Source organism: Alligator sinensis, unplaced genomic scaffold, assembly GCF_000455745.1.
Source record: "Alligator sinensis unplaced genomic scaffold, ASM45574v1 scaffold1024_1, whole genome shotgun sequence".
Taxonomy (NCBI): domain Eukaryota; kingdom Metazoa; phylum Chordata; order Crocodylia; family Alligatoridae; genus Alligator; species Alligator sinensis.
The window spans coordinates 447,751-472,217 of record NW_005842598.1 but is presented as its reverse complement, the minus strand read 5'-3'; the positions used below and the strand labels follow the sequence as shown (position 1 = coordinate 472,217).

General features: G+C 39.3%; 1 protein-coding gene across 2 annotated transcripts in view; it reads left to right on the top strand.

Moving 5' to 3' along the window:
- Window positions 1-24,467, top strand: part of SOX5 (SRY-box 5) — a 404,814-nt gene that overhangs the window by 186,636 nt on the left and 193,711 nt on the right. For both annotated transcript variants that reach the window (XM_025214719.1, XM_025214720.1), the window contains exons 5-6: window positions 8,000-8,172; window positions 10,914-10,982. In XM_025214719.1, the coding sequence (XP_025070504.1) occupies window positions 8,000-8,172; window positions 10,914-10,982 (242 nt within the window). The remainder of the gene's footprint in view (window positions 1-7,999; window positions 8,173-10,913; window positions 10,983-24,467) is intronic.

Genomic DNA, 24,467 nt, shown 5'->3' with positions numbered 1-24,467 from the left:
AACTAACCTTTCAGAAGCATTCTTAATACAGATGTAGTTGTCCACTCATTTTGTAACCTTGACAATAAGTAGCTAACCTGGTTAAATACCAAGCTTTGTTTGCAGTCTGCTGTACACAAACTTTTATGACAGCAAATCAAGAATATTCATTGATAACTTATTTCCTGCCTTGCTAATAAATAACGTACTGGGCTTTTGGTGAGCAGATGGCTGAGGATTTTTTCTGCACAGAATATTCACTCTTGAGAGTAACAATAGGAAAAGATGATAATTGTTCATCAAATGTTTTAGTTCTTTTTGACACATCCTCCACTGAAAGCTTCAGTCAGGATATATTCTCAAATAAGGATAAATATCCACCTTTTAGGTTGTTATTCCATAAAAGATCATGCTTTATTTGTCAGTACACAACACTGCAGAATACAATACACTATAGGTAGACTAACATGATATTTTAAAGCTATGGCTTACCTATTAAGAAACAACCAGAATGTTTCCTTTTATTAAGCTGATTTCACAATCCATCAGATGGAGTCAATTAATTTAGCAAGATATGTAGCTGGAAGTGATGTTGGTCATGGTATACTACAGTTGGATTAAATGTTTTATGAAAGATGCTGGTTTTCAAACTGTCCTGGAAACCACAAAGATTTACTGGCTTGATAAGCAGCACACCAGCTCACAGTAAACCCTTGCTGTAGCTACTTCCATAGCATTCAAGGGTTAAGTGCAAGTGCACAAATGCCCACAGACACACACACGCACTCGCTAATATAGCATTAATCCATATTATCACCACCTAGGAATAAATGCTAAAAATCTCTGGTTCAAGACAAGACAAAAGAAATGTTTAAATTCTGTACTTACCTCAGCCAGATAGTTCTGTTTATCAGACCACATTTCCTGAAAGAACATAACATAAACTCCCCAGTGCCCCGCATATAGAATTCCTGTTGACGTCAGTGGCAATTCCATGGGTATATAAAAGGGAGATTATTCATCTTTAAAATAAATACCAAATTTTAGGGCTGTAATTTTAAACAGACCGTGATCAAGATAGAGTTGGCATCAAATGGGAAGTTGACTTTGACTATGTGCACTTACGTTCCATTAATTTAAATGTATGTCAGTACAGAATTGTACCTGGATTTTTTTAATCCCTATTTGTTACTAGTAAAATGTAAAGAAAAAAAATCTAACTTGCATCTTGAATTGCATGGTATTAGTTTGTTTTGAATTCTTCCGAGTTTAGAGAACAAAATTAGACAATTTGTCTATTCCACTCTCCAGGTTACAGTCGAGAACAAAATGACACTACATTCCAGTGTTAGGTGCTGCAAGTGGAAATTTAAATTGAAAAAAAGAAGCATGGTTTGAAAAAATAAAGTAGTAAAAGTATAAAGGAGTTTCAGTCCTGGAGGCTTTATTTAAATATCATTCCTGTTGATACTATGGGAAGTGTGGCCATTACAAGGACTGTGGGACAATAAGCTATTCAGTTTGATAGACTTCCCCCTCATTACTTTTTTCAATTTTTTATTTTCAAATTTGGTAAAATGTTGTGCCTAATCTAATAGCCCATCTCACTGCAAAACACATAATTTAGCTAAACCATCAGACATATGTCCCAGGTTTTAAATGGTTTATGGAGGATGGTTGTGATCTCACTATTTTAACAATATTGTATCCAGGTTAAGGGACAACTGTGTGGTAGCCTGTTTTCCAGATTTGATTACTTTTGTAGTGCAGATAGGGTTTTAACAGTAGCCCCTTAGATCGTATTCTAAGTTATATAATATTTGCCCCTCACGTAGGAAAGATTTACAAAAATGCTTATGTACATCACTTGACCAGCAATATGACTGCTTATGGTGCATAAAAGTTAGAAGATGACCTAAGACAAGTAATTTCACCATGGAGCCTCAGTTTCCCCATACTTAAAAATGGGTAATAAAACTTGGCATCCTGCCGGGGTCATTGAGGGGATCTCATTCACTAAATCTAAAACACACTAGATCTCAAACACTAAATGTTTTAAAGTGCTTTGAAAATGAAATGAAAATGAAAAGTGTTCTATACTGCATGAGTTAAGTATCATTTCATTGCATCTTGGCACCATTTGAAATATGTAGAGCAACTTGAAATACTTCTTATTTCCATTTAATGTATTTTTTCTCAGTCAAAATCTTGTATACACAAGATGTTTTATAATAACTGTAGTTTATGATATGAGCAGAATACAATATCATTCTGTCTGCTGGGCTTTACACTAGCACATTGTTTTCTTTGATTTTTCTTTGAAAGACAGATGCTGATGATTCAAAAGCTATTTAGGTAATTACTTTGATAGTAAACTGACTCAGGGGATAAGTTTAACTGTCTGTACTGTTTTTTTCCTGTACCTCTGATTAATAACATTCAGAGTTATTTAATCTAACAATGTCATAGAGATTATCCAAAACCATGCTGAAGCATTCTCTAGCTCTTCCTACCCACTGTTCATCATGTAACGTCTCAGAAGTTAGCTGGGTGAGGCCAAAAAAATCTGAACATTTGACAGTCAGCAACTAAGGCTTCAAATGTTGTTGTCTGTCAAAAATACATGGCTGTCCCAATTCCTGAGTTGCGTCCTCCTTCTCTTAAGTAGATTAAAATAAAGGATTGCTGCTGCTGTGGTGTTTAAAGCAATTTCTCTGCGTTCTGTTTGTTCTGTTTTGGACGAATGTTCCAGGGTCTCTCTCCTTCATTTGCATACTCTGTGTCACTTGGTCATATTGGTGTCCTCATTCTAATGGTTATTTTAAAATGTTACTGTCACCACCAGTCTGAGACTGTGGATCAGAACTGAAAAGATGCAATGATTTATTGTACACTAAAAGAAAGAAAGGAAGAAAGAAAGAAAAAATTGTACTTAAATACAATTTTGATAATGTCAGTTTAGGATGAATCTAGTTTGACCACACATAACAACACTAATTTGAGTCTCTCATTACTGCTGCCTGCTGTGACTGTTGCATGTTCATTGTGTCTGGGTCTACAAATACATTTTGTTCCTAATCCCACTTCATGCCAGAAGAGAATAAATTGATGGGTCTGGAAAGCATCTTTCCTGAGGTCATTTGCTGCCTCAAGTCATGGGATGTATGCTGATGCTTATGCGGCATGGATTGTTTTGAGAAGTTTGTTACAGAATATCCACATTTTGCTATTGCAGTGGTAAAGGACAATCAAAACAATATGCCCATCTAGGGCAATATATCCTGAAAAGCAGGTGGTCTGCTGGTAAAAAAAGCTTTGTTAAACATGAAATGCACCCTGCCATTTGTAGTGGATTTGATGGTAATTAAGTGCAATTTTAGAGGCAGTCATTGATGTAGTCCACTCTCCCTTTCCTCCTTCCTCAATACCTGTGTGAAGTGGTCTAGCTCATTGTCTACTTGTACACTTCCATAATGGACCATTTCTTTTTTCTTTTTCTTTTTCTTGTTATTTCCTAATCACTAGGCCATGGTATAGACTCAAAGCACTGAAACCATATGAATAGTGAATAGCCACAATCACATTTATTTCATTTCAACTAGACTAGTTCTAAAAGTTTTAGAGGCAAACTGCTAAAAATGGCATCTGAAATCAGTGTCTGCCTATCTTAAGTTTTCCAACATTACTACCAGCTTTACTAGTCTGGCAATCATGGGAATGTATAAGGATTCCCTAGAATAATGCCTTTAAAATGTCTCTCCCTGCATAGTTGTTAGAATAGGTAAGTATAATATTGACACAAATTTTGGTCTGTAAGAGTATTTATATAGCTGTAAAAACTGGAATTAAGTTTAGTGATTTGGAAGCAATATTAAATAAGGCGGCACTCAACAGTTTGGATCACCTCATGTTGCAGTTTGGTAGACGATAGCAGCAATAAGATGAAGCATCATCTTTTCTGTTTTCATGCATTTTACATGACCAGCAGAACAGGTATGTACATTAGAGCAATTAGTGGGTGTTACACCCAGTTACAGAGACAGTAGGAATTTAAACAGGTTTAATAGCTATAGTTCAGGGTGCCAGGAGCCCTGTTTAAATTATATCGACAGCTAACTTTTTAAGTCAGTTTACCTGAATCGGTTCTAAATCTGGTTAGAATTCTGTGAGCAGTTTCCCCAAAGTTGAAAAGCTCTTCCCATTGACCAGAGAGCACTGCTTGTATTTCGACTCTGAACAATAATTTGGATGAATTTCTTGGTTACTTTTAAAGGCAACATGAGAGTTCACATATGTAGCACTTACTGGTGTTTAACTGAAGGTGAACAGTTTTAGCTTTGTGCCGTGTCTAGAAATGGGTACAGAAATGGTAAATAGTTCCCTAAATTCACAGGATAATTAAATAAATAATGGGGGACATTTTGGTCATCACCTAAAGCTTTTGCCTGATCACTGCTATAAATGTCTGGTGTAAAATATGTTGTGATATCCATTCATTATATGAATGAAGCGTTATATGACATTATATGAATGAGAGTTGTTAAAATAGTGCAAAATATGCCATGGTCTCTATTTTGGTTTTCATCATTATTCCAGTCTAGATTTCAAGCTAATTTGGCTAGCTGTTCACCCTTCAGTATTGCCTTTAATGATGCATTAAATGGCTTGAATAAAACAAAGAATGCCCTAACACAAACTGTGTTGATACGTTTTTGTAACGTTTGAGGAAGTTTAACTTTACCCTTTTCAGCTTTATGCATAGCTGCACTTTCCTGTTTTCCTCTTATACCCAATACTTTAAAAAACATGTTGGTGATAAAACTATTAAAAATAATAATAAATGGTAGTACATATAGCATCCCTTTTCATCTCAGAGGTTTCTGTAAAACATAAGTAACAATATAGCCTGATGAAAAAAATGAGTCATAGAAATGTGTTATCTTCTTTTCTCTCCAGGCCCACAGCGAGTTAGTGGCAGAACTGAAAAAGAAAACCTAGGTTCCCTGCCTTGCTCTGATTCTTTGAGCATGGCTACCCAAGACCAAGCTCTGAAACTGTAATTTTCAAATTACTCTTTCATCTTAAATAAAGCAGTCCTTTTCTCTTAGGGAGAACTTTCTTGTTCCTCAGTAAGTAAATAACATTAAGAGGTAGTTCAAAAAGATGTATAATATGTGCTGAAGTTAGGCAAATGTTTCTCGTTAGCAATCCATGTGACAACACTGACAGTTTTAGTGGAAGTCTGTGGCTCAGTGCCATCAGTGATTTAGAATACAGAACTAAGTGTCAGCAATTCTAGGTCCCTGTTCTGCCCCTGAGTTGACCATACAAACTATCTGTGCATCAATTTTTACATATGGAAACATTTTTCTGCCTCTTAGAGGTATAAGGTTTAAAGATTTCTGGCTGCCTTATAAGTCTCATCTGAAAGGTACCATATAACTCCAAACTTAGCCAATCAACTAATATTATTTGAATATCTTTAACATGTCACCATATTTATCAAATAAACTACTTGACAGGTATTTATTCTCACCTGTCCCTAGTTAAGAACTAGCTAAATATTCTTCTCTCTCTCTCTCTCTCTCTCTCTCTCTCTCTCTCTCTTACTTACACACACACACACACACACACACACACACACACACACACACACACACACACACACACACACAGAGCAAATATTTTTATTTTAAAGCTTTTTAATAACATTCTTCAGTGTTTTAACAGTTTCAATTTCTGCAATGTTAGCAAAACATTATTTGCCAATGGTTCTATAAAAATCAAATGGTAATTATTATATAAGCTTTATCAATGGTATAAAATATTAAACATTTATTTGCAGATAGCAGGTCTAGAATTGTCTTTTAGGATAATTTCAGTTCTACTGTGTTGAAAACTGCACATTTTTTTGCAAAACACCTAGGTGTGGTGTGTAGAGGGCAGGATGAAGTTATAATAGACACTTCAAACTAATTGCATGTTCAGGCAACAAATGCATTTCTTAAAGTGCTCTGTCTCTAATGTTTGAAAATGTAAATTGTAAATTAAAAGTGTTTTCTCCCCCACTGTTGTTATTTTACCATAGGAATCTATTTCTTCTCATGGGTTTTAACAATACAGTTGGAAAGTCCTACATTTCTGTTTCATCTCTCAAATTTCCATCTTATCCACATTTTTCCAACTATTTTAGTTGGTCTAATAAAAGATAATAGATTTACCCAAAGAACATTGCCATTTTACCCACAGGCTTTTTGATAGTTTTTGAGAATACAGTCATAGCTCTCTTATTATAGAGCGAGATCCTATTCCTATAGATCTTGGGTATCTTAATACATTCAAACCTGTGACATTACTTTTATACTGAAAGTTTGACCTTACCTGTTCTTCCTGGATGCATACAACTGTCTATAAGGACTTGAAAGGTTTGGAGTTGGTCAACGTAGCAAAACAGGCTGTTCCTGGGAGTATTGGGATGAAATCAAGTAAATGTGAATTAGACTAAATATCAAGCAAATATACATAAGAGTGACATCTATTAGTCCAGGTGATAATCTTACAAAGGAAGTGGTGGCTGATTTACCATTTGAGATATTTAAATCCAGTCTAGAATACTCTAATAAATCTGTTGTAGGGAACAGCCCTGCACTGGCATAGGGGGGAGGGGAGGATGGACTAAATGAGCTATTACCAATAGCTCTTTTCCAGGTCTGACTGATAGTTGGCTATGAGCATATTTAGCATAGCTGCCAGTTTTTCTTTTTTTTCTTTGGACTTGGAGAGCACTGGTGACATTGGCAGCAGCCCACTTCTCATGTTTGAGAAGGGTTTGTGGCAGTGCTGTCCCAAAGTAGACTGCTTGTAGGAGGAGGCATCTAGACAGAAGTCTTACATGTTTTCTCAAGTTTCTTGGGAAGGGATTTCATGAGGGGCTGGTTTGTTTGTTTTTTTAAGGGAAGGGGCTTTTGTTGCTAGTGGATTAGCTATCGAGTGGTTTTTTTGTCTTCAAAATTCATAGAAAAAGTGCCTAGGCTGATAGAACAGTGACATTTTTATGTGTAGCTTTTGCTTCATATATTTTGATATTTATGTGGTGTGTGGGGCTTTTTCCATGCTATTCCAAATTATACCTTTATTTTGCCTCTTCCTGGTAAAAGAAGGATCTTTTTCAGGAAAATATTAGATGATCCTAGCTAAAGCCTGTTTCTGAAAGGGAACTCCCTTCTAGTGGACTTGTACGTAATAGAAATTCAGTGAGAGTAAAATATAACATAGAGACTCAGCTGGGATTAACTCACTCAACCTCATTGCTGTGTCTACACTAGACTCTTGTTCTTATGAATTCTTATCAGTGGGTAGCAACAGCGGTAGCAGCTACTGACATTTTAACTGTTGTACCATCTAATCCTAATCAGAGCAGATCTGGATGATGCAGTAGCTATTATGCTGGCAGCTGCTCCACTCTGTAGTGCTAATGATGAGAATGTTAAAGAAAATAAATGTAATGGAGAGAAAGCTTCTGTGCTTCAAAGCTGCCGTTTGTAAAATAGGAATGATAGTACCCACCTTGCACAATAACAAGGTCTGTGTGAACTGGATATGTCAATATCTGATCTTGATAAGAGTTTTTGACAAAAAACTGGTGGAAATTTTATTTTTAATTAGTTGATTTTGATCTCAATAAATATAAGCAACTTTGAAATGTGGAAACTTCTCACAAAATGCTTTCTTCGGTTTTTTTTCTATCAATTCTACTGGATAGGCAACAAAGGGAAAGTGCGGGAAAGGGTTGACTGCAGATCTCCAGTCCCAATTCAGTATCTTCATCAGAAAACTATCCTTCTTGTCTCACATTTCTGTGGAGTGAAGGGCCCTAGTTGTTTCAGATGCAGAACAATGCAATATGTAATGCAATATAAATTTTACCAAAACTCTGCTTATACTGAGAGTGCCATGTAAAAATTACCCAGAAATCATTTCCCTCTCTTCTCTTTACCTTTCTTCACCATCTAATGCCCAGGGACTCCAGAAAGCCTAGCTGAGAAAGAAAGGCAGCTTATGGGTATGATCAATCAGCTGACCAGTTTACGGGAGCAGTTGCTGGCAGCTCATGATGAACAGAAGAAACTGGCTGCATCACAAATTGAGAAACAACGCCAACAAATGGAGCTAGCTAAACAGCAACAAGAACAGGTGAGTGATTATTATAGCGACTCTAATTGGAAGTCCCTGTCCAGTAGTTTTAACTTTCCAATGATGTACTTTGGGGCCTAAAATTCCTCAAGTTTGTTCTCAGCCCAGAAGTAATTTTTCTTTTGTTTTTCTGGGTGTGAAAAGTTGGATTAGAAAATATTTGGCACATTACTTTACTTTTGCAGTGGTAAAAATTGTATTTTGTTTCTTTTAAAATAATTGCCCATAACATGGGGGCAGTGAAAAAATCCCCTCCAAGATGTCTTTATATTTATAAGTGCAAATAAGTGAGCAAGTTAAGCCCTCCAGAGTAGATTTCTGCCAGTGCCACTTGAAAGCAGCAATGCTGAATGTATGACAGCAAAATTTGGCCTTCAGATTATATAGTGACACAGAGTAGGACATGTGCCAAGTTTGGATTGAAGTAAATAAGTATGTAAATATGTAAAACAAAACCACTGAACAACATAAGATAATGTTTTTCCCTTTTAAAAGACTTCCCTTTAAGTGCTAAAAATCAACACTTATAAGTATATACACCTACACTTTTCAAGTGCAAACTTGTCTTCTCACTTGAACAATTCTAACATATGACATAACATATGACATGTAAGCCTTTTCATGGAGAATGCCATATTTCCTAATGAGGTTTATATATACAGGTATATCAAAAGCAAATGCACGTGAATGTATGTGCAGTTTTGCATGAATACAAAAAATAATTAGAGATGTGGCTTAACATTTTCTAAATGTATACTGAGTGCTGTTCTCCTAACACAGTTACCCATGTGACTTTATATCTTTAGATCTTTGTACGTTAAATAAATGGTTTTGAATGTATTTCATGGCATTAGATATTCCATATGTGCATTAACATAGGGAAGCAATGCATTTATACAAATGTTTGATCAATTCCAGCTCTTTCTTATGTAAGAAAAAAGAGCTTACATAAAAAAGCAAAAAATCTTGTGACTTGTATGAAACTCAGACAAGACTGGGAATTCATTTTTGCCACATTTACACTGTTCTCCCACGTTCATGTATATTGCAATATACACCTTTTGACAACATATAATAAAATCACTGCATTATGCATGGTGTTATGCTGTCCTCAGGAGCTATGTCTTTGTATTTTCCAGTTCTTGGTCATTTAAAATCTTACCTTTAACACTGTATATTTTGTCTGAGCTGCTCTGAAGAGACCCGTCCCTTAATCCTAGTGTCCCACTTAACAAAAGGGTTTATAGGGAATAGCAGGGGAAATGAATAATCGATTAAATGAATGGTGATCTCACACTGATGCTATTACCCAGACATGGGTAGGGAGGCACAACTGATTCTCTCGCCCAGAGACATCCAGCAGGAGCTATTTCCAGTCTACTTTTACCTGCTGAGGTCACTATTGTTTTAGTGCCACTAAACAGTCTGAATGAGAAAACGCAGAGTAGAAAAAAAGGCAGTAATAAAACAGTCTCATGGGACAGAAGTATTTTTTTCTCATTTAGAATTTTGTTTGCACTTCTGTATTACGTACAAACTGGAGTAATCTGATTTAAAAATATATAAACAAAATTATTTTTGATCATTTAGAGATACATTCCATAAGCACTGGGAACTTTTTTCCCCTTCCCTCAGGCTATCAAATTCATTACTAGTAGGTGTTTCTTATGGTGTTAGTTTAGTAGTGGAAATTAAAAATTTATTTGAGGGGAGAGCCTCATCAGTTCTACCCTCAGCAAGTGTGTGTAATTACCATAAACACAGATTCTGCACACACGTCACAGGGGAAAGAATAGTCCTTCTAGTAATGATAGCAGTGCTCTCTTAGCTGTTCACAACAGTGGAGCTGTTTTGATAGCTGTAACAAAACTTGTGGAATTTTAAAAAGAAAATGAATGCTTTTTAAATCTGAGGGGCTAGGGGAGTAAAAAAGGGTTGTTCCCTTTCAGTTATTTGAGATCTCTCTACCCTTTATTAGTAAAAATTGGTCAGAGTAGAACCTCGGTCACTTTATCAGCTGTGTCCCTGGAGGAAAAGGCATAAAACATTGAGTGAGGACACGTGGACATAGATCCTCAACTGAAATAAATTTACTTCAGCGGGAGATGAGCAGTGGAGGTCTTGGTTTTTGTTCCTGGCAATGATATAGTAAGCTGGCTTTGGTATCTACTTCAGGCACTGAGAAGTTAAGTAATTTTTTTTAAAGTCAAGTACCAATCTCTCTGTGCTTGCATTTCCCCATCTATAAAATATAGGTAATAATACCTTCCTCCTAGGATTCATATTTGTAAAGCTCTTGGAAATCACTGGAAGGTAGGGTGGAAGTTTGAAAAGTTTGTTACAGTTTGTTCATTCTGTTCTTTGCCATTTTTCCTTTCCTTCGTATTTGATGTCTTCCTCTCAGTGTTACACCAGCAGAGAGAAGTGGCTGATCTCTTTTCCTTACCACCAGTGGTAACAGCCTTCCATAAGTGCCTATTGGGCAGGGAATCTTGTAGCCTATCTTCCCTCCTCTCAATACTCACTGGTGCTGTCCATGAGTTTCTCTTTTACATGAATACAAGCCATGGTTGTATGCGCCTCCTGCCTTTCTAGCATGCCAGGCTGCTCCCACCCACATACTGCAACTTCGTTAGCTTAATAAAGTGGAGTAAAGAGCTAAGAGAGGTGGAAAATTCCTATGCACCAATTCCAAGAATAATGATACATAGCTTACATTTCTGATATGAATTTTTCCACAGATTGCAAGACAACAGCAACAGCTCCTTCAACAGCAACACAAAATTAACCTTCTGCAGCAACAGATCCAGGTCAGAGATCATATCTCTATCCATAATTCCTGTTCTGTTCTTTTCTTTTCCTTTTTCCCCTCAGTCATTACAGTCATGTTCTTTTTAAAAATCCTAACAGATAGGTTTTGGTATAATTTCAGGAAATAAGAAAGGATATTACCAAACTAAAATTCTATGATTCTGTGGAAACCCTTGTTATTATAATTAATTTTACACAGATAGGAAGCACCATTGACTTCAGAAGACTGTACTTAGGGCTTGAGGGATCAGGCCCTAGAACAGTGACTTGATCTGTATGTCATGATACACAAAAGTGTGCCTACCAGTGTTGGTGGGGAAGTGGGTTACTGATTCCCCTCCCATTCTTTTCTCTGGTTTTCTGTAGTCATTTGCAAATCTAAAGGGAGCTCCATTTACATATAAGAAACATACAACACTATTTCTTGATGGAGAAGTCAGCCAAAAGGTGCTGGAGAACAATTGAGGAAGGCACAAATCATTGAAAACGGTTGTTATTCCCTGTATTAAAATGTTATGGCTGTATTTACATTTCCTTCCTATGTGGTGTCACATATTCATGAAATCTCACTTTTACATCTTCCTTCCTATAAATTGTATCCTCTGAAAGTCAACTGCTTGTTACATTTAAAGGGCTAAAAGTCTTTTCCTGCTCATTCATTTTCCAGTATGCATCAGTTCGGGTTTGCAGTCATTGACTGTACTTTCTAAGACAGTTAGCTACAGACCCAACCCAAACTCCTGGTTCTGAAAAAAGTTAAAACTTTGCAGAAACTTGTAACTTATTTCTACAATTTGATGACTGCACCATAAATCAAAATATTTTGGAAATTTAGGGACAGTTTGGGTGCATGTCTGTCTTCATAAAAGCTGGTTTTATGTATTATGCAGTGATGCTCATCAAATAAAAGCATGTCTGATACAGTGTAGTGCTTGGCCCTTAGACAAGCCCTGAGTGTCCCTACTGAAGTCAGGAAGGTTGCAGGGTACATAAGTCAAAGAAGAACTTAGCCCCAGAAAGCTGCATTACTTTCTGAATCATAACATTATTTCAAAATATTATGTCAGCCTGGGCCCAGAAAAAGAACAGTAAACATTAAGATGCATTTTTGTGAATTAAATTTTAAATCCTGGTGTCAGAGAAACTAATTTGAATCTATCAATTTTTGCTGGAGTTACAAATGGAGCAGAAATGTTAGACTGAAATATTTTAGGTCCTTTGAGCTAGTGCTACAGGATCATAGAAGGCAACTGGGTTTACCTTGCTCTTGAGAAGTTGGGGGCCAATAGTAATGTGCATCTCAGCTACCTGTGTGTATCTATGCATTGTTAGGTTTTGTTTGCTGGACTCACTTCTTATATGCTTCAGCTTAGTTCCCTGGCATATGTTAGTGTTAGACTTCCTTGTCTAGGTTACAGTCTTACAATGTGTTTGCTAGTATTCATTACCTAATGCATTCTAACATACCTTTTCCTTTAGCCAAGACAAACCCTTGGACTAGTTTAGGCCTGATCCTCTTTTGATGAAGATTTGAACTGGTAAAAGCTGCCTCTTGGAACAATGACATCTCCATTTAGCAGTGACAGCCTTGTTTAAATAGAGAAGTTTAATTGCAGGTACAAGGCAGGGAAGGAGGGGTAGAAGCAAAGGTGGCAATCCTCAGGGGAGACTGTTCCTCTAACCAGTTACTGCTTACTGTAGATTTAAAAATATCAGGTCCTGATCTAAAACTCACTGTTGTCAATAGGCTTTAGATCAGGGTCCAGCCCAGCTGCCTTTTGTAGTACTACTCAAATCTCTATGTGGTGGGCCAGAAGGGGGTGCTCCTGCGTTGAGCCACCCACCTTACTGTGCCCAACCACCTCCCAGACTTCGAGTGCCTCCCTGGGGGCACCTCACATCTGGCCGACCCCCTTCCTGGAACACACCCACTAGCCTGGTGGTAGAGCTGCCACCACCCAGGGATGGACTTAATTCTGGCATGATGTCCCCTGGGAACACAGGCCTAGTAGCCCTTGAGGGTACTTAACTCACTTCAAGAACTTGGGGTGCTTCCCTCAGTCGGAAGCTCTGCCACAAAAGCTGCCTGTTAGAACAATGACATCTCCATTTAGCAGTGACAGCCTTGTTTAAATAGAGAAGTTTAATTGCAGGTACAAGGCAGGGAAGGAGGGGTAGAAGCAAAGGTGGCAAACCTCAGGGGAGAGACTGTTCCTCTACTCAGTTGCTGCTTACTATAGATTTAGAAATATTAGGTCCTGATCTAAAGCTCACTATTGTCAATAGGTTTTAGATTCCAGGGAAGGAGGGGTAGAAGCAAAGGTGGCAATCCTCAGGGGAGACTGTTCCTCTAACCAGTTACTGCTTACTGTAGATTTAAAAATATCAGGTCCTGATCTAAAACTCACTGTTGTCAATAGGCTTTAGATCAGGGTCCAGCCCAGCTGCCTTTTGTAGTACTACTCAAATCTCTATGTGGTGGGCCAGAAGGGGGTGCTCCTGCGTTGAGCCACCCACCTTACTGTGCCCAACCACCTCCCAGACTTCGAGTGCCTCCCTGGGGGCACCTCACATCTGGCCGACCCCCTTCCTGGAACACACCCACTAGCCTGGTGGTAGAGCTGCCACCACCCAGGGATGGACTTAATTCTGGCATGATGTCCCCTGGGAACACAGGCCTAGTAGCCCTTGAGGGTACTTAACTCACTTCAAGAACTTGGGGTGCTTCCCTCAGTCGGAAGCTCTGCCACAAAAGCTGCCTGTTAGAACAATGACATCTCCATTTAGCAGTGACAGCCTTGTTTAAATAAGGAGTTTAATTGCAGGTACAAGGCAGGGAAGGAGGGGTAGAAGCAAAGGTGGCAAACCTCAGGGGAGAGACTGTTCCTCTACTCAGTTGCTGCTTACTATAGATTTAGAAATATTAGGTCCTGATCTAAAGCTCACTATTGTCAATAGGTTTTAGATTCGGGTCCAGCCCAGCTGCCTTTTGTAGTACTACTCAAATCTCTTGTTACACCATTTTTGTTACTTTTCATCTTCCTTTCGTGTGTGTGTGTGTGTGTGTGTGTGTTTGTGTGTGTGTGTGTGTGTGTGTGTGTGTGTGTGTACACTTCTACGTTTGGAATAATATAAATCTTTTGGGGCTAGATTTTTACTTGAGTAATGAAAGGAGAGTTAGACTTTGTCATGTGAAGAAATATCTAAAGTTTACATGTATGTACAACCTTGGCAAAATCCCTGACAATCTAGGTGAGTGATGATAAAGCATTCCAAATCAGTGTAGTAAGCAGACATTAATATGACTGTTCCACTAGTTCAGTAATGTCAGTAATTTTGTGCAGAGACCTTTCTGTAATGCTTCAGCCTCAGCTACAAAAAAATAAAGGCCATAGCCTCAGCTGTTTTGCAACAGCATAACTTGAAGGAAATCAATGATATGGCACTGCCTTAGACAATCTGAGCAACTTGCCCTATCCCTTCAGAGGCTTGTTTTTAAGTACCAGTCCTTTTTCAAGCCTTGTCATATGAGATAGCACAGCATCTATTGTAAGTTATGCTAAAGGGAGTCTTAGGTTTGGTAGGCCTCAACTTTGATGCACATTTTTCCATCCTGTTATACTTTATGAATACCAAGGAAGGGATTTTGAAACAAACAAAAAAGGCTGATGTATTTTCAATAAATAAATAAATAAATAATCTTTTAAGTACTAGATACCCTACTGGAATAGGTGTTGAGAGAGACAAAATATACTTTAGTTTTAAGTCTTTAGTGATTAACAATAGTGAGATGAAAGCTTTCTTATAAGCAGTGAATAAAAATAAATTGCACAAGCATAAGTCAACCTTATCCCTTTTAAGTTTAGAGACTTATAGATAAGAATGAAATATGCCTTCACCCAGGGTACTGGATAACACAGATTATTGATGATGAGATATAGAGCCTTTCATCTCTTGATCCCTTGTCTAAGTTTGACCTAAGTCAGCAGTAAATAAAAGTTAACCATCTGATATATGTTGCTGGCCTAGGAAGCAAGTTGGTGACCTATCTTAGTTTCTTTCTAGAGATTTGGGATGAAAACTTGAACCTGATGAAGTCATTGGTCTAGGTTTTCATGCCAAATGTCTCCTTCACACACAACTTTATGGGCACCCATACATGTGATGGAGCTCTGTTCTGATGTGTGCTAATTAGCACATGGTGGAGTAGACTCAATTAATCGAGTCTGCTGGAGCGTGCTAATTAGCGCTCTCCAGCAGCCTCTGTGTCATGTATCTAATGCCCCATGAGAATTGGCACCCTTTGTTTTTTGGCAGTTGTGTCATAGAAGTCCAGGATTGAATGAACAGGTATGGAAACTATACTGTATCTCATTTTCCTAGAGATGGTTCTCCAGAGCAAAGATTAGATTTCATTAGTAGAAGAAAGCTTATGGTGATGCTGCCTCTGTTAAACCTGTACTGCACAATATATAACAGTTCAGTCTCAAGAGCTTTAAGTACAACGCCACATGCCCATAAAACCCCAGTTAACTCCCAGTGAAATCAGAGGTGGAAAGACCACTGCTGACTTCAGTGGGAGTAAGGTCAAGTTTTTAAAGCTTTTTTATAAAGAATGTGTGCTAATAATGATGCAAGGGGCAATATTTTCTTTCTGTTGCCTAAAAAACAGCTGATGACAGAAGTAAAAGTTCCTGACCAAAATAAAATAAATCCTATAGATGAGGAGTTGGAAGCAATAGGTTGATCACATTGCTGCTGTGGGTGCTTAAAATAGTCAGTGAGTTTTGCAACAGGGTAAGGCTGGTAAAACAAAACTTTGACATGAAAATCAAAAGCACACATGGGCTGCATCCGGACAAGCGCAGCCATGCAGTAGGTGGCACCACCGACACGTCTGCAGTGCCACATACCACACATTCAGGTGTTGTCTGTGCTGCAAGGTAGCAGCATGGGGGTTTTTTGACTCTGGGAAATCCCAGAGTCAAAAAAAGTGGGGCGGCACATGCAGAGACAGTGCACACCACCCAAAGCTGGCACCTTGCTGGCCAGAGCCATGCTGCAGCTGCCAGCTAGGCTCTGAGCAGCAGGATCGCTGTTGCTGCAGCCCCAGGAGTCCCCCAGGACCCTAGGTAAGGCTGCAGGGCCAGCCTCTCCTACCCTACCTGGGGTAACCTGCTGTGTGCCAGAGGATGCATGGCACAGGCATTCCCCAGGGGCAAGAAGCAGTGGCACAAAGTGTGCCACTGTTAGTTGTCCCTGGGGAGCCAAACATCCATGCACATGTGGACGTGGCCATGGAGTTCAGATCTTTGACCCTGCTCTATTTAATCTAGCTCTCTTCTGGCACAGAGGTTTTTAAACAAAAAACCTTAAATTTATTGATAGAGAAGTTTCTACCAAGTTAGGATCACTATTCAATTTAATATGCAATTGAACACAACTTATTTGTGACAAAGGATTCATTTTACTTGTGCCAAATTTTTCTAAGCTTGTTAGTTACAGTAATTCCAGATAAATTATTACACAAAAAACTATTGAAATATTGTATTGAAAACATAATAATACCTTAAGGTTAAGAAAAGTACCTGACTGGCCTAATGATTTATGTCTTCTTTCTCTCAGTGCACTAACTTGAAAACATTTCTTTCTCTCTACATCTACCAAACAATCACCAATACACACAATACGAACGTGAGGAAAGATTACAAGGTATCTCTTCTCTTTAGAGGGCTAAAACACAAAATATAGGTTCAACTCAATGATATTATCCATTTACATGATGCAGAAGAAAGATATATTTGCCATTTGAATTCAGAAAAATGGACCTGGAGCATGAGCCTCCAGCTGAGAAGACAAATATGCCCTCTGACTATACCCTTTCTTGGTCAAAGAGAAGGGGACATTTGCCAGACAGGAGAATAAGACGCATCTCTGTATTATAATGCCTAAGTTTCAAAAAAGGTCTGATCACTTCGTGAAACTTTCTTTACAAACTGGCTATAGGACGCTGTGTGACCTCAAAGAAGGTCTTGGCAGCTTATGTAACAGCAAGTATACTAATTTTATCTGCTTTACAAGATATACTCTTTGCTGGGTACTCTAGAATTAGTTTGATAGCCTCTGACTGCATGTGCTTTTAAAAAGCACATGATCATAATACCATGAAGAAGTGTTGCTTTCTATACCCACAGCTTTGGTATATGTACTCTCTTTGTTTGATGCTGTCTTAGAGGATGAAAATGAAAAGGTGTTTTCCTTAGTCAGGTCCTTGTGCTGTGCACTGCCTGGACCTACACTTCCAACGGAGCGGAAAGTGAAATGTGTTTTTGCAAGGAGGGGGTGTCTGCTCTCTTGTTTGTGCACTAGCTGCCCTGATGACAGTGGTTTGTTCTTAAAAACATTTCCTTTAGCTGCCTCTGCTGCAGAAGGAGGGAGTATGTGAGCACAAAGCAGTGCTTTGTTGGGCTCTACAAGTATGGAGCTAGGTTTGATTTTGTCCTCCACAGCCACACACAGGTGAAGTCCCAATCTAGCTCCTGTAAGCAACCATGAAACAGCTGTTGGCATCACTTCTAGCCATGGGATAAGGGCAGGGGAATCCTTGATTCCTCCCTCTCTTCCCAGGCAATTGGGTGGAGAGTAGGAGGAGCTGGCTGTGTTTGAGGGGTTAGATGCAAACAGCCCTTAATGAGCTGTAGTAGTAAAGTATTTCCCCCAGTAGAAGAAAAGAGCACAGGAAGTACTGTGCCTCACATGAGTCTCTGGAGCACAGTGTCCCCAGGGACTATACAGTTTATACCTTGCCTCTTGCCCACAGCTGTGCTGAAGGGCACAACCTAGCCGATGGTGGGATTTGAATATTTTTGTTTGTATAAAGATGAATTTTTAGTTTTATGAAACTATATATAAAATGAAACACCTGTTATTAAAATTCATAAGGCAATTCATATTCTGTTAGGGCAGTGTTAATAAAATAGGTCAAGTGTGCAGCCTAAATTGCAGTGAAACCAGTTTTGCCAACTCTCATGATTTTATTGTGAGTCTCACAATATTGGGAGTGGGGTGGGGGTTTAAACCCCAGCTCTTGGGATCATGTGACAACACAAAAGCCTTTGGTTTTATTTTTTCAAAAGAGTAAACTTTTCCAGCCCTTGTGGTTTCAGGGCAGAGTTTGAAAATGGAAACACCAAAGGCTAAAGACAAGGCAAATAAAAAGAAGCCATGAATTTTAATTCGGTCTCATGATTTTCTGGGCCCATTGTTTGACCTAAGAAGACTTGAGATTAGCAGTACTTTGAATGCTTTGAAACTAAGAACCCCAGCCTCTACAGGAAGATTTCTTTTTTTTTATTATTATTACTATATATTGTCTTTAACCTGAAACTCTGGATACTGTCTGGTATTTGACAGAAATCTGTGAGAATACAGGCCACTTTTCCATTATGAGGTTGAGGGAGGAGTTCTTGCTAATAGTGTGCATACATATGGGGTTTGTTTTGGTTTTTTTCCTCCTAGAGCTCATTGAAAATTTTGACAGAGCACTTTTTCCGTTGGAAAATGCAGATTCACTGAAATCAAAATGTTCCACAGAATGTTTCTTTTGACAAAATTTGAGCAGAAATTAGAGAGTTTTCCTAGTGACCCCTGCCTAACAGACAGTTTTCCAGTCTTGCCTGGTTTCCTACTAGCTCACAGACCAGCTTAGAAGCAGAGTATCTAGAAGACCTAGGTAAGGTATCCCAGTTCCCAGACTCACAGCTTCTTGGCAGCTTGGCTCCCAAGGCTTCCCTGGTAAGGAATTTCAGAAACATGGTCCCCCATATGCCCCATCTTCTAGATTCATGGGCTTCCCTGGGTGCTGGGATCCCTAGCTGTTCAGTGGCTACTCTGTCAGTAGTAGTCCCAAACCTGCCCCTTTCATCATAAACCTGGGGGTTTCCCTTCTTTTTGTCATGAGCTACGTGCTTTCTTTCCACCAACAAGCAGTGTTGGTCTGCTTCTAAATCAGAATATTCCTTTCCACGTGAAATGTTGAAGTTTCAAGTTTCACTCCAATTTGGAATGAAATAAAATCTTGAATACACAGAGTTTCCTGTGTGACAGCCATTCCTTTTGTGTGTGTGTGTGTGTGTGTGTGTGTTTGTTTGGTGTTTTGTTGTTGTTTTTGCCACTTCCATTCCAAACCTTCCATCCATTTAAGTAGAAAGTAGGAGAGATTTAGGGAGTATGACTCAGGAAGCTAAGACAGAGAGTTTGTTTGAGGGCACAGGTTAGAAATGGCACAGTTGTCATTGTCAGAATATTGCAAAAAATGAAGAGATTATAGCCTGAGTCTCATCTGACATAACTTTATAAAAGAAAACCAATTTCAAAATGCTTTATATATTGTGTTTTGCCACAGGCATTCATAGTTTTTGCCTTGAGGGGGTTCATGTTGCTTAATTTGTTCAGGTGAGCAAGCATCTGTTATCTAGTTTTCACATTACTTGTCAGCTTCTGATATTTGGTACAGTTTGTATGCAACAATTCTCTCTTTATATTTGTGTCAAATATAACAGTAAGATTTTGCTTGTCTTGTTTGCAAGTTTAAAAGAAAATGTAGGCATTATGGAGGCTGTTGTAAAAATCCATTAGTTGCAGCTTATTCTTATTAAAGAGAATGTGCTTGGCACTCTAAATTTATGTGGTCATTGGAAAGACCTGTTCTTTGCCCAAACATACTTACAGTCTCAGTTATGCTGCCAGTCTGTATCATCCTCCATTATGTTCAATGGCAGGTTGAAAAGCAGACATCAGCAGTGTACCACTGACAAAAGATTTTGAGTAAAAAGGACTCACCAGACACTGTTACTGAAAGGTAAAGATATAAAGATATTTTTCCTTAACTTCTTATTATCCTACTGATTTCTCCATCAGTTCTGCCTCCAGGAGTTGCAAAGTTTCACTCTTGGCTTCATCTCAAATTTCTTTTCATGGTTTTTCCTTTTTCTTTTTTTTCTTAAATGGTTGCAAGCCTTGATTTTAAAGGGTTATAGGAGGTCAAATCCTACATACAAGCAGAGACTCTGACAGTCTTAATAGAGCTTTGGGGCTGTAGGAATGCCCATGGGTCCTACATATTAGTTATCCTGGGAATTTTGGCCATGTCCCTCTGCAGAGCAAGACAGCATAAATTCTCTGCAGCTAGGGTCCTCCATGTATGTTAGGGAGAGAGAGGGACAAGAAGTTGCCCTAGTCAACTGTGCCATCACAATTAAAGGCCTGTTCTAACCCCTGCTAAAGACAATGGAGAGACTCTCATAGACATCAGTAGGAGTGGAATCAAGCTCTTCTTTAGTAGGAAACTGTGAGAAAGTGTCTTCCTTCTACTCTGAAAAATGCTTTTAAAACAGGCTCCATCTCTTGAGCCAAACTGTTTTAGTTTTGTTTTTCTCCAGTGTAGATATGCCTTGAAGAATCCTGGTCTCTGCAAGCTGAAATTGCAGAGTCAAACCCAATGGGCTCATATACTGGGGACATTTTGTCCACATTCATCATGTACCAGGAACAGCTGTTTTTCTGCAACTTGTAAACATGGGTATACTGGATTCACTGAGACAGGCCCAAGGAGGAGTCACACTGCAGCTTTTCCCATGACTTTGCAACCTTTTCCCAAACAACTGAGGTTGCCGGCAAAGAGGCTAAACAATTGTTTCTCACAGAAGCTCTGCAGCTGATGTCCTATCAGTTATCAGAATAGGCTTGTCTGTTCCTAGAGCACGGAAAAAACCTCTGGGAACTCACTTATTTGAAAAAAAGAGAGAAAGAAAGAGAAGTGTGAGGCTAGATGGAGAACGGGTAGAAAAGAAAAATCTAGGCTAAAGTCAATGTCTGTCTGCATGATCTAATCCTTTCCTTCTGTCATCACACATGTAGCAAAAGCTGTATGTATTTAATATAAAAGAAACTCCAGATCTCGATCTCCTCCCTTATTGTGAAAGTTAATTCAGTGCTGGAGGAAGGCATCAGCTCCTCTATTTATGTATACAGTGACTCTTCGTCTCCAGTGTTCCAAAGCACATCTTCAGGGATCACTTTATGAACTAGTTTGTACTTCAGTTTTGAGCCTTTTTGTACTTGTATATTATCAGGAGTTGGTGTAGACATACCAGGACTAGCCCTAAGTGCAGATGAGGAAAAGCTGAAATTTGCATTGCTTGAACTAGTTATAGTTTTGACATAAATTCTTGATTAGCTCATTCAGTGTAAACTTTGACTTGCCTTTGTCTACACTTAGCAATAGCATAACCAGAAGTCAGGGGTGTGGGTCCCCATGGAGCCCACACCATACCAGCAGGAGCTTGTGCCAGAGCACAAGCCCATGTACTGTAAGATTCTCCAGCGCTTGGCACCTCTGCCACCCTCCCTTCCCAACTCCCCACCACTGTCTGGCTCTCAGTGCCCCTCCTTTCCCACCCTACAGCATTTCTGCCCAAGATGCCAAAATTCCTAGTTATGCCTCTGGCAGACAAGGTTCTTTGGGTAAATGTGATATCTTTTATTAAACCAATTAAGTAGTTGGAAAAATTGTTCTTTGTAAAGCTTTTGGGCACAAACACTGTTCTTCAGGCATAGGGAGAGTCTGCTGGTGTTTTGTGTTCTCCTGGATGGAATAGAAGCCAATATGCAAAATTCAGGTGAAAATGCAAATACATGGCAGTGAGGATGAGAGGTGATGGGAGGCAATAGGTGTGGGACAGGTAGGTGGGGGAGGAAAAATGGGTAATATTTACCTGGTGATATAAGGTAGCTGGTAAAATATAGAGAGGTTACCTGGGGTTATTGGATGGCAGGCAGGTTGTAATGTACCGTAAATCCAATGTCTATACTTAGTCCATGATATTTTGTATCCAGTAGATTTATGAAGTGAAGTTTTTAGGCTCGTCTAGAAAGGTGTTTTATGAATCCCCTTTGAGGATTACTTATATTTCTGACACTTAGAGTCAATAGTGGTATGGCATAGTTGTTAGATGGGTTTTTCTTCTCCCAATATTTCCAGATAAGGCATTAAAAAAATCACAAAGCTCATCTTCAAAACTCATGAGATTTATTTTAAAAATCATGGTTGTTTTCAAAGATAGTAACTGTAGTGTTTGGGTTTTTTTTTGTTTTTGTGTTGGTTGTTTTTTTTTGCATTTTGGAATTTAAGCCTTAACCTGGATCATATTTTCTGGCTTTCCCTGTGATCACAAGGGCTAGAACCTTATGTCAAAGAAGGCATTGACATTACTCCAGCAGCTAGGTCTATAAGAAAAACACCAAACGTCATGGGACTCATAATACAGTCATCAGAGTTGTCAACACTGTTCAGACAAGGCCTTGGCCTTTGGTCTCTCTTCACTTAGATTTCTAACAAGAGTTCCAGCTGAGGCCTTTGTTTCCAGTGCCTTTTTTCTAACTTTTCCTCCTCTTCCATATCTTCTCTCTAATTTCAGAACCACTAGTAGCCCCACTCTCCTCTACTTCTAACACCTTTGCCTTAAACATAACTAAGTAACTTTCCATGCTGAGCAGTCAGACTCCTGTCTCCAATTGCTGTTATCTGCCAGGTCTTTCTGTGTCCTCTTCTGTTGGCTTTTGTTAAGTGGCTTCATCATAAGACTACTGACTATAGAGAGCATCAACTATCAAAATTTCTAATGGCTTAGGTTATAATCTGTATGTGTGGGCTTCTCACGTGTGTGCATTTGCATGTACACATACATGCTTGCAGGGCATAAATGAAAAATATAAGAGAAAAAATTAGTTGCATTGCCATTGAACTAGCATAGGAGGAAGAACATTAGTACACTGCATGGTTGCAGTCTCATCCCAATAAAGAGCGTGTAGTCATGAGCACTTTTGTGCAGCCAAAATAGGCTGCTGCTACTGCTTCTGCAGTAAGGTAAATTGGGAGATAACAATAAATTTTTTACTGCTGGCTGGTGGAGGTGTTTAGGATGTGTTTTCTTTATATCTTCATCCGCCCCTAATTGAAGATGCTTTAAAATTGAATGACTAGCAGTCAAAACGTGTTTGCTTCAAGCTGAGAAGAAAAATGCTGGTGTCTCTGCTTCCAAACTGATTGCGCTTTGTACACAACTGACAGCCACAGTTACTTTGAGTGACTGATAAGTGGGAAGCTTTGCCACTTATCAAGGAATGCACACTGAAAAGAAAGGACTGGAGCCGTTCAGATGCTTTGGCATGTTCAAAATAGCATCTCACATCAGTCAGTCTCGGAGGCACTAGAGACATTTCAAAATAAACTATATCTATCTATCTATCTATCTATCTATCTATCGGCAAAAATCTGATTTAACAGACAAATCATTGTGTGGCATTACAAGGCTTCAAAAAAGAGGTTATCATTATACAGGTCACAAGTTGTGAGATGACTCATAGCTATATAATTTGAGAGCACATATTGTAGGGCCCTGCCCACTCAAACAGCCTAAATTTGAAAATTCATAACCATAAAACTTTATAGTTATTTCTTCAAATTTTGAGCTTTAATATTGGTAGCCCAAGCTGTGTTTGATAATACCTTTTAGATGACTTATAAAGCACGTGCCATCTCAAAAGATCCTGAAGAGCTTCACAACCTTATGGCTAGGGACAGACATTATACATAAACCAGTTTAAGTGATCAGAAAGTGATTTAAACTTATAACAGAATGCAAGTTCAGTGTATATAAACCAGTTTCAAAATGGCTGAAACTGGTTTAAGATAAAACTGTTTGAATGTAGTATCAGACTTAACTGATTTGAGTCAAAGTGATTTATGCAGTGTCTGTCTCTAGGCCTGCGCGAAGCAGCTAGTATTCGCTTCGGATTCGGCCGATTCAGGGGACAGTGATTCAATTCTGTGATTCGAATCACTGTCCTGATTTTGATTTGGCTGAATCTGATTCGGAGAAATGTCAGCAGTCAAATCTCTGAATCTCCGAATTGGCCAAGCCCGTCCCCCGCCCCTCTCCCAGCCCAGCAATGGCTGCCCCGCCCGCCCCAGCTCCCAGCACTTGGGGGAGAAAAAAAGCCCCAGCTCAGCAGGTGCTGCTGGGTGGGGGGGTGATCCCCACTGCCCCACACTGCATGGGGGGCTCAGCATGAACCCCCAAACCTCCCCCCCTGCTCCCCTAGCCCCTCATGGGTGCCCTGCATGGCCCAGCTCCAGCCCTTTAAGAAAAAAAAACCTGAAGAAACCCCAGGACACACCATTTCTGCAGACAGGGGGCAATCCCCGCTATCGTCCACTGCCCCACGCCACATGGGGGGATCTGCAGGAGCCCCCGAGGTTGCACCAGGAGCAGTGAGTCCCAGGGCTTTTCTCGGCTTTCTTTTTTTTTTCTTAAAGGGCCAGAGCCCTCGCAGGCAGGGCACCCATGGGCGGGGGCTGGGGGAGTGAGAGAGGGGTCGATGGGTCTCGTGCAGAACCCCCATGCAGTGTGGCACAGTGGGGC